At 33.4% G+C, this 11,028-nt stretch overlaps 1 protein-coding gene across 3 annotated transcripts in view; it reads right to left on the bottom strand.

The window, feature by feature from the left end:
• Window positions 1-1,519: 1,519 nt before the first annotated feature.
• Window positions 1,520-11,028, bottom strand: part of LOC102519496 (UDP-glucuronosyltransferase 2A1) — a 48,628-nt gene continuing 39,119 nt past the window's right edge. For all 3 annotated transcript variants that reach the window (XM_032458909.1, XM_032458899.1, XM_006188664.3), the window contains 4 exons: window positions 9,555-9,686; window positions 7,925-8,012; window positions 7,252-7,471; window positions 1,520-3,178 (listed from right to left, as the gene is read on the bottom strand). In XM_032458909.1, coding sequence (XP_032314800.1) covers window positions 2,899-3,178; window positions 7,252-7,471; window positions 7,925-8,012; window positions 9,555-9,686 — 720 coding nt within the window. In that variant the 3' untranslated portion in view covers window positions 1,520-2,898. The remainder of the gene's footprint in view (window positions 3,179-7,251; window positions 7,472-7,924; window positions 8,013-9,554; window positions 9,687-11,028) is intronic.

Below are 11,028 nucleotides of genomic sequence, written 5' to 3'. Positions count from 1 at the left end.
AGGATTCTAGCCAGTCAGAGGCAGAAGATTGCATTGGTCACTTCCATTCTAGAGGAAAGAAAATTTTCTTTCATAGATGTAGTTATAATTTCCAAATAACGAATTTCCCCCAGCCCCTGCCCACCCCATCTCCCTGTAGTATTTCTGACAGTATCACAAACCGTGGACATAAAATCTTAATAAAAATCATGGTATTGGTATTAACATTGTATATGACCAGGAAATGTATTTACAGCTGAGGAAATGCAGCAAAGTCTAATATTCATGGAATTTGCTTATTTTACCAAGTTTCCCTCTAGGTAATGAAAGCTTTTCAGGGTTTTAGCTGGGAGATAATATCTTATGTATTTCAGGTGTTGACTTAAAGGATGCAGTGTATGCTTTAAAAATGGCCTGATGTAAGACGCCTTCTGTATTTCAGTTTGAATGCATGGGTTAAGATTTCAAGGAATTGAAAGTGGCAATGTGTCCTCTAACAAGTGTGCTTTTTCATTACTACAACTTGGAGTCCAACAGTTTGGAGATTGCATTTCTCAAGAGAACAATGATTCCACTCAGGCATATAGACATAATTTTCTTAGATTGGAAGCTGTCTTGAATATTTTGGGCTCCTCTGCTTCATAATTTAATTAGAGAAAGCATTACTCTCTGAGCTGTGGTAATTTATCCAAAATACCAAAGATGAAATAGGTTGTTGACATATGATAAGTGTAGGCAAAATTATGTCTAGTATCCAGCAGATTACTGGGGCACATCACAATACTCTGATCTCCGATAGTAAAGGTCAATGGAGAGCTATGACAAATCATTCAGACAAGACATATTATCACTTTGATTTGAAGTGGATAAAGATTTGGGTCATCCTACCAGGTAAAGAATCCTCACCAGAGGAGACGCTGCCCAGTATAAGGGCCACACAAAATGTTTATGAACAAAATAAGCAAAAGTATTAAATTCAGCCTCGTGAGCATCTCTAAGGTCTGAGAATGTAAGATCTGTACAAAAATACTCTGGCTGGTGGGATTTGGTTTCTGCCTTGTTAGGGATGAGAGTTTCCTAGAATGAATAGTTTTGTGAATGACTGCTAAGAAAAGACTTTTTTTTTAAATTCAAGTATATACTGCAGTTAATCTAACTAATACAGTTGGTATCACCCAGGCATTTTTTTGCCAGCTGGCTTCTGATGAAATTCAGGCAAAGGAAGAACCCTGTAAATAATCAGAGAGCAGAAAAGGAGAAATCAGGTGAGCAGTGGCTACTGAGCATTGTATATAATGGGGTGTCCAGTCTTAGGACACAAATAGGTGCCTGTACTTAGGTAATGCTCAGCGCCAGGGATGGCAGCCCATCTCTCATTCCATCTTAGCCATTCGCTGCATTCTAATTACAGAACATAAACTAAGCATAGAGCAAACATAAACAGCTCTTCTCAAAACAATAAAATTGTAAAAGTCAAAACACATCAACATGAATCACCTTTTACAAATGTTAACATTTAACAAATACAATTTCAATTTTCACAAAAAATGTGTAGAATTTATTTGCATTTTCAGTAATGTACATATTCAAGAAGAAATACTTGTGTTACCACCATACAATTATTTTCAAATTGGAAAACATTTTCAATATACCATATTGAAATAAATAAGAATTTCAAAAATTTCGGTAAGCCAATGGATGTTATTTATTTCTTCAACTATGTCAAGTACTAAAATTAAAACTTTAGTTAGACATGTCATTAAGTTTATAAGGGGTAAAGAAAGTGCAATCTTTAATCTATTTATTAAATTAATCAAAACTGATTTGAGTATGAACATTTGTCTTTAATTAGTGCTTTAATAAAAATATACTATAGCATATGCTTGGTTGAGCAGGTCTACTAACATCTTATGTCCTTGGCATAACAATTAATTGATGAATTTAAATTTGTAGAAGATAGAGACTGAAAAATAATATAAAGATTTTACATTCAAAGTAAATATTTGTTTTTTGACAGAAAACAAAGCCTTGATTATAAATAATGATTATGGATTTTGAGCATTAATGATATTTAAATATAATGAATTGATATTTAACTTTAAGATTATCAATTGTATTTTTAACATTTCATAAATCTTTAAAACTTTTTTTCTATATTTATTGTTTTCTCTAAAAATGATCTATTCACCTTTAAAATTCTGCTGACATTCTCTGTCCCCGAGAAAAACCAAGGACTCAGTCAGTCTCTTTTGTTTGAAGGCAGTGCCCAGACTCTTGCACTCAAGGACACACAAAAATACTTGTTGACTTAAGGCAGGAATGTAGGTGTGATTATGTTTTCAATGAAAATCTGTAGACCTTTCCTGGTGTGATGAACCATCAGTTAGTATCAATTCATGCTCTGACCCCAGGAACACTGGGAAGTCAGAAGGTCTTATTTTTATGACAAATGAAATTATTACCCATCTTATTAACACACTAGCCTCCTATGATGGTCTCCTAATTTATATGTTCTAGGGGAACTTGTAAATTTTAGTCTTCTGTCTTCTCTGAATCTATCAGCTTCAGTTTCTACTTGTATGTTCCCCAGGATTCACCAAATTGTCATTCAGCATATCAGTTAAGGTGAAAAATAGAGAAAAAATGTATAATATGAATAGAATATACATAAAATTACTAGTGTGTCCTTGTCAGGAAAGTTTGAAAAAGAGGGTAAAGCCAGCTGAGAGAAGACAAAGGATGAATAGGACATGCTAACTAATTAATGATATTGTTGAATTAAAAACTTTATCTCTAGTATAAGGAGGTAGAAGAATGAGAATTTTGAAAACAGGTTGGAGATGATATGCTTTCATTAAGGTTACTGTAGCTAGAAAGAACAGAATTGCCCATTGAAGCCTTTAGCACACTTAGAAAGATCTATTCTCTCTTTTCCTTCTTTCCTGTTTTAACAAATTGTCTGTAAGAAAACAAGCAACATTTTGTGACCAAAAATATAGCAGTTGCCACACAGGCCAGCAGGAACGCAATCACATCCAGAGAGTGGTACTGGTACCAGGTGAGGTTGTGGGCGGCTGGCCGCAGGTGCTTGGCTCCTTTATGGCGCATGACAAACTCAATCCAGAAGACTGCTCGGTCCAGGGGCTTCACTGGCTGATCATGGTGAATCCTTGATAACCTCATAGCATTCTCTTTATAACTGGTAGGCAAAAACATAGAAATTAGAGAGTTTTGGTTTTCATTAAAGGTAAGTATGGGATGCATGTTGCATGTTATGCAACCCATAGGTATGTAGAGAAAATAATTTAACTCTTGCTGTGGCATGAACTTTGCTTCTTGCATAGCATTTTAAGAGTGGTGAAGGGAGGGTGTGGAGGAAATACATTCCTAACAGAGTGTGGTGAAGTGCAAACATATAAAAAATGTAATAAGCCAATTGTAAATGTATAGGCTCATTTTTCCAAAAAAGAATTTTGATATTGTGTGAAGTATAGTTGCCAGACTGTTTCCAAGACCAAGATTGTGAATAACCCTATACTGAGAGAAAATATCCATTTGAAAGTCCACAAGCATGGTCTTTAATGTCTGGTTAGTTAATGATGACGGACATAGGCGACTGAGAGTCAACATTAGTGAGCCATTTTTGCAGTGTCTGAGATCTTGGCACTGTGATAATTCCTCCATTGCATGCACTCGTGTCTTTGTGATGGGAAAGACCATGTCCATATTGGCAGTGTCAAGACTGGATGAAGATACTGGAGTAATTTTAGAAATGACAAGGACGCAGATTTTGAGTTTTTAAGGTAAAAAGAAATATCTCACTAGAATTAAAGCCCATAATCAATGTAGCATCACAGCAACAACACCTAACAACTCTAATGGTCTCTCAAGCAACAATAGATATAGACATGTATTCAGAAAGCTAGTTATGCTTTCACTTGAGATTTCTTGGTGGCTGAGCCAAAATGAGTATGCTTCCCTTTGGTTTTGTGAAATAAAATTCCAACCTGGAGACATGAAGATGACATAAGGTAAGTGATTTGTGAAGAGATGTCCTGGTGCAAGTTGGACGTTGTTGGGATTGGAGAAGAAATGAGATCATCATTCATCAGTGAACATGGTACACAAGGTCCAGCAGAAAGAGGTAATTGACTTGTGCTCTTTTTTGTGTGCAGTGAGAAAGAATAATCATACCTTCTTTCAATTGGTTTGAAATACTGTAGTATAGGTAGGGCCAAAAGAGTAATTTCACAAGGTTCATCCTAATACATTTTAAGCAAACGACAATGGTAATAAGAGCCTACCTGTCCAAATCACATTTTTGTTCAAGGTTTTCTCTAGATAGAGATTTAAAATTTGAAACAAGCTAACACTTGATAGGTACGTCTGCACATGTGAATCCAAATAAAAATAAAGTATGCTTTCCTACAAATGAGATAGGATAAAAAAGACTATGCTCATATTTAAAATGATGATGTAATATTTTACTATACGCTATTGTTTTATTACTGTTATCTTAAAATGTCATGAGTACTTGAAATTACTATGGTTTATGTATTTAGATGTAATATTTGTGTTCCTTAACTCCCATAAAGAATAAGAAAACAAAATATAAGTACATTGTATATATATACTCTACACTAAACACATTTGTTTCCAGATAATTTCAAACTTAGTGTTAGGTTTAGGGTTAACGTTAAGGTATTTTAAAATAAATAATTTTAGGTATTATCTTGGAAAATTCTAAGAGTATAATTTGTTGCATCAATAGTTTTCAAGTTAACAATAAAATTTAGTGAGCATTCTAAAATGAAGTAGAATTTTAAAAATTTACAGAATTTACCTACTCTGACATTTAGTAAAAATGAACCAAATTATCAGCAATTAACAACTTGGTAATAGCCTAATAGGTTAAATATCGACATCATCACTTATGAGAAATGAAAGATTGTAGTAAGCCTTGCTGAAGTTCCTAACCCCTCCTTCCAGCTCAAGATGATATCTATAATATTCTGAAAATTATGATTTGAACTTGCATCTTAAAGACAATCTTTTGATTAGAATGTGGGTGGGAGGAGAAAATGGACCACCAGGGCTGGCTGATTTTTTTAGGATGCATTCAAGGAAAATATTGAGTGTCTTCCCTTTTGGAAATGAATATATTGATCACTTTGTCTAGAAAGCGTTGCTAATAGGGCTTTGAACAGATGGTTTTACACAGACCAGTTCCACTTTAAAAAAGCTCCACAAAATTCCATCTGAGTTTACTTTCTCCCCCAGCACCTGAATATCAGGTTTCAGTAATGCAACTAGAATGTTACAACTATCTTTCAAGTTTTGCATTTTAGCAAAAATAATTGAGTCTGACATAAACTGGAAACAAATTTAACTGTAAGGCATCTATACAAATTCAGAACAGATACTGAAAACAAGATGAAAAACATGCAGTGAAAACAACTTACACAATATTGGGGAGAAAAACATAAAAATGACAGAATGCAGTTAGGCATAATTCATAATTCCAAAGAAGAGGAGAGTTTAAGTACAGTAAGAATGTGAGAGCTATGAATAAGAGATCAAAAATCAGATTATGAAACAAGAAGAGGTAATAAAAGATACAGGTGAGGTGATGAAATAAATTGTTACAATAGCACTTCCAAAGTTTAATTAAGGAAATTACAAACAGCAAGTAATGCTCATTATGAAAAAGTTAATTTACTAATTTATAAACTATTTGAGGAAAATCAGTGAATTGAGAAAAGCAAAAAATCATTAGAACAATTAGAAAATAAAAGAGGAAGGAAACAAACTAAAATAAACACAAAGAACATTTTATCCATGAAGAGATAAAAAATGGAACTAAAAGTCTAATAAATAACAAATTAATTTACAAAAAGAAAAATTGAATAATTTTCATCCTAGATTAACAGTGTTGAAAGGATACACTATAATCCCAAGAAAATGTAGAAAATGAAGTATAAGTATATACCATAATTAAGTTTCTGAATTAAAAAAATAATAACTATTTCCAGTTCTTAAAAACCTCTTAAAAAGTAACGCTGATCAGAAAAGTCCTCAAAATCTTACAGCAACAGTTAAAGCTAGTCATATTATACAGTTCTGGAGGAAAGAAAATGAAAACTAAGCATGTTATATTCAGATAGGTGTCATTCTCCTATCAAGGCAATGAGCAAATGTTTCTAACCATGATCTCAGGGAATTCAGTGTCCATGAGACTTTACTGCAAGAAAATTTCATGTGATATGTTTCAGTTAAGAATGAATCCAAAATAACTTGAAACAAAAAATCTCTGATTCAATTGTGAACATTGATTCCCTTAAAATATAGTTAAAGAATAAGTAGATGTGAGAAACATACTGCCATAAATATTGACAAATTAAATACTTAAGTAATACATATTAGAGATGAGGTTGCTTCCAACTTCAGCTATTAGAGGCTAAAATTAAAATACATAGTTAAAAATAAAGACTATATATACATATATTATTAATTATTAACCTTAAGGAGGGGGCATAACTCAGTGGTGGGTTCAATCCCCCGTACATCCATTAAAAAATAAATAGATAAATAAACCTAATTACCTACCCCCAACATAAATAAATAAATAAATAAACAAATAAATAAATAAATAAATACTTAACCTTGATGAGATCTTTCAGAGAAAAAACTCATAATCATATGTATCTAAGGTTCATATAGTTTATATAGTTTATAAATTTACTTTATAGCTAAATCAGATAAAATTTTAAAATTTGTTTAAAAATCTATATATAGCATCAATGTATATTTATAAAATTATTAACTACTCCAATCTCTCCTCCTTGTATATCTGCATATATTGATTAAAGATAAACACTCAGCATTAACAATTATTATTTCTGAATAATTAATATTGGGTAAATTGCCACATCTATTTCTGTACTTACTGAATGGTCATAATACTTAGCCAAACATAGATATTTTTTATAAAATAAGCAAATTATCCAGAAAAATATCTGAGAATTTATGTGATCATTAACATTATTTATCTTTAAAAAATTAATCAAATATTTGAACTCTTACTGTTTTTTTTCTCAATATTAGCCAATCACTTCAGCAATCTGGGAGTGAAATAATAAAATGGTTTCTATACGGTCATGTTATGGCTGTTGTTTGAAAATAAACCAATTAGAAATGCGTGAAACATTGGACATTTTTGAGTATGATGGGTAACATAATTAATGCTAAGCCTTTAAAAGCAGTAGTACTTACGAAGGTTCATTAATGACTGTTGTCAAGGCGCTGAGCAAATCTGCACTTGTCATTGTGTTTATGTTCACCTCCACAGCTGCTCCTTTGGCCTTCATGTGAGCAATGTTATCGGGCTGATCAGCAAACATGGGTACCCCCACCATAGGCACCCCGTGGTAGATAGCTTCATAAATCCCATTGGTTCCACCATGAGTGATAAAAGCTCTTGCTTTGGGATGACCTAGATTGAGGATCCAGTGAGAAGTGGGTGAGGATTTCATTATACATAATATACTAACAGAATTTCAGAGACAGATGGGGATAACTACTGGATAACTTAATGAAGGAGGCAGTATTTTCTACAAAAGCTGAGCACATGGGGTATTGCTATATCAGAAAACTGTGATCCCTGAAAAAGGTGGAATTAACTCCCTCTGCGCTGGCTTTATTGAGGAGATAACATCTGAACTGAGATTGCAACCTGAGGAGTGATGAGACTCTGAAACTGAAGATGCTCTTTCGCAAGCCAGAGGAAGCATGGATCTATACAATTAAGGCAAGTTATTGAATTATATCCGCTTTAAAACTAGAAGTAAGATGTGGAAATTTAAATATTTATTGAATTCATTTGCTGTTAAACAGTTACTTAACCTGTACATCATCCAGCAGTACAGCTTTTTTCCCTCAGTCTTACCAAGAAGATCATTCTGTGGTATCCAATCATAGAGCCGAGTGTTGGCTCCTAATGTGGCTGGTTCCTTTCCTTTGTATCTCCATAAAACCTGTGGAATAATACTTTAGTTTTGTAAATAAAAACACAAAGCTAAGGCATTTTAAGGCTGTTGAGTTATTTAGAAATCACATAGCCCACCCTACTTTATGTAATTGTTGAGAGGAATTCATGAAAGAGGTAGTTTGTGAACATTAAGAGAGAAGGTAGGACTATTTGCCTTTACCTTTTTTGAAAAGGCTTGTACTCATAACCTGTTAAGCATAGTATCACTATTTAAAATCTTTTGGAGGTGAGATTGTAGGTGAAGAAATAAAAAATGAACAGGGCTAGTTTAGACAGCATATGAAGATTAAAAACATTAAAACAAACATGAATACTATGTAAATTTTTCATGAGGCCTTCTTATGCCATATTTCAAATGGAATGTTTTCCAAAAATATAATTAGCTTTAAATTTTTATTGTCTGCTTTTCTGATAATAGATTGTCTTTTCTTCCTCCTCTTCCTTCCTTCTTTCCTTCCTTCCTTCCTTCTTTCCTTCCTTCCTTCCTTCCTTCCTTCCTTCCTTCCTTCCTTCCTTCCTTCCTTCCTTCCTTCCTTTCTTTCTTTCTTTCTTTCTTTCTTTCTTTCTTTCTTTCTTTCTTTCTTTCTTTCTTTCTTTCTTTCCTCCCTCCCTCCCTCCCTCCCTCCCTTCCTTCCTTCCTTCCTTCCTTCCTTCCTTCCTTCCTTCTTTTTAGTTTTTAAGGGAGGATGATATAGAGAGTTGCTTATACTCTATTATATAATGAAGTACCTTGTTAGGATGTTAACCTTTTGTTACATAGTTTATTTTTTTTTCCTTTGGGGGAACTCTGTATGACGAATTTCAGATTAAATATAATAGGTGGCAAACTCTTTAACAGAAAAGTTTAGAAATAAAAATTCAAAGTTTCAACATGGCTAATTAGTACACTTACTAGAGTTTTATGTACTTTAATATACAAATATAGAGACCTAGGGTATTTCATGAATAGGAGTATATAAGGAGTAGAAATTTAGAACTGTAATGGCAACAAAATTAAAATTAATTAAGTGTCATAAATTAGAAAAATATATTGTTTGACAATAACATTAAGAGCTACTGTTTGATTGTTGAATATTCAATTTAGAGATATTAGTCTTCTACTCCTAAACCAACTACACTTTAATTGGGTCTTAGTAAAACCTAGAGATGTAAAATATATACCTGAGCATGAGTTCCCTCTACTCTATGTATCACCTCTCTTTCCTGGACCTTGGAGCTAACACACTTGAGAATTTTGGGGAATCGTCAATGCAAGTCACAAGATTTCAAATAGTAAAAAGTTATTAGGATCATAACATTTTCATCTCTATTTCACTGAAAATAAATGACTTCATGAAAAGATGCATTTTCATAGAAATATGAAGTCTCAGTAGGCAAATGGTAAAATGTGCCCAAAATACAACATTTTAATGTCTTGAGAAATTTTCGCTTAAAGTGGTGCAGCTTTCGTCTGGAAAGAGTACTATTAGCTACAGTCTCTTCCCAGTTGGCAAAAGGGCTGCCCACTTGGACTGGAGTTTGTACTAACCTTCTGTGGAATCTGGGCAAGGGCTGAGGCAATGAGATTGGCTTTTTCTTCCGTGAGATTTTTGACCATTGATCCCAGAGAAAATATCACAATACCATCTTCACCTGAACTTTGGACAAATTCTTCCATTTCCTGAAGAGATAAAATTCTCTCTATTATACAAGTATAAGATCACAGGGGAAACAAAGAGTTCTCCTACCCTTCAAAATAGGCAAACTCAAGAGAAGCATCAGGGACACTGTTAGACTGGTTCTGTCTTCTGCCAAATAGAACTATCTAGTCTCTTTAAGAGTGTATATGTTTCTGAAAACTATGACAAATAAATAAAGAGTGATTACAAATAAATATTTGGAACCAAACCATTATACAAAATGAATAGGTGATAAGAGGCAAATGTTGTGGTATATGGAAATATTACTCCCAAGGCTTAATTTTATGAACCAACAGAGTTGTTTGCAAACTCACAAAAATATTCCTCGGAAGGAATCTCAAATAAAGGTTCTGCACTAGACCTTTAAAATTTTTAGCGTGCTGTTTATAGCCAGTAAATTATGAATAACTTGAACTAACTTTCTGTTAGGCATTCAGGATATTTTTCTCATGTTTATTTTCTCCCTGATTAATAAGACTAAAAAAAGCAGGGTTTTTTGTTTGTGTTTGTTTTTTGGTTTTTGGTTTTTTTAGAAAAGGAATAAATAAAATTGATTTTTAAAAGATGATAATGCAGTTAAACTCCTGGTATAATCATATAACATTTATGAGAGAGTGCTTCTCTGCCTACCCATAAGAGTGCAACACTGACTGCATGTCCGTAATTTAAGCCTTAGCATGGAAGTAAAATACACTTTTCTCTACAAATAGAGTTCTCTTGATCATCACTTACAGTGGGCAAGTTGGGCACAGTAAAGTCTGGAATTGGGGTCTTTGACACAATCTATGTAAATACCACTCTCTAGAGATGTGTCATGCGTTATCTTTGTAATCATTTGTGGTCAGATGGCAATCACTGATGTTTCTCAATTAAAGGCTAGTAAAATTACTAGGGGAAGGAAGATGCCATAAATGAAAGTAGACTTCTATTTTTAGTTTAGTTTATGTTAGGAGAGTATCTCTGAAGTCCCAGGAATTGGTTTTATCATTTTGATTCATCTCCCTAAACAGATGGTGATCGAATAAAACACACACACACACACACACACACACACATGAAGGCACACAGGTATATAAAGACTTACACACCTACCTGTTTGATTTGGATTCTTGATTTAACTCTCATTGCTCTTCTACTCTGTGAATCCAGTGATGGCATAATTCTTTCATCAGGGACATAAGCCATGATTGGTGTTCATATTGCCCAAAAGTCTATGTTAATAAGTCGGCTTAGGATGGAATAATTTTCTCTCTTGTAAAGCATGCCTGAGTCATTTTTGTGTAGCTGTCTATATGTGAAAAGTGGAGGTGGAAGGACAAACAT

This window comes from Camelus ferus, chromosome 2 (genome assembly GCF_009834535.1).
Source record: "Camelus ferus isolate YT-003-E chromosome 2, BCGSAC_Cfer_1.0, whole genome shotgun sequence".
NCBI lineage: Eukaryota > Metazoa > Chordata > Mammalia > Artiodactyla > Camelidae > Camelus > Camelus ferus.
Note: the sequence above shows the minus strand (reverse complement) of the source record. Positions and strands in the feature narration are given on the sequence as shown.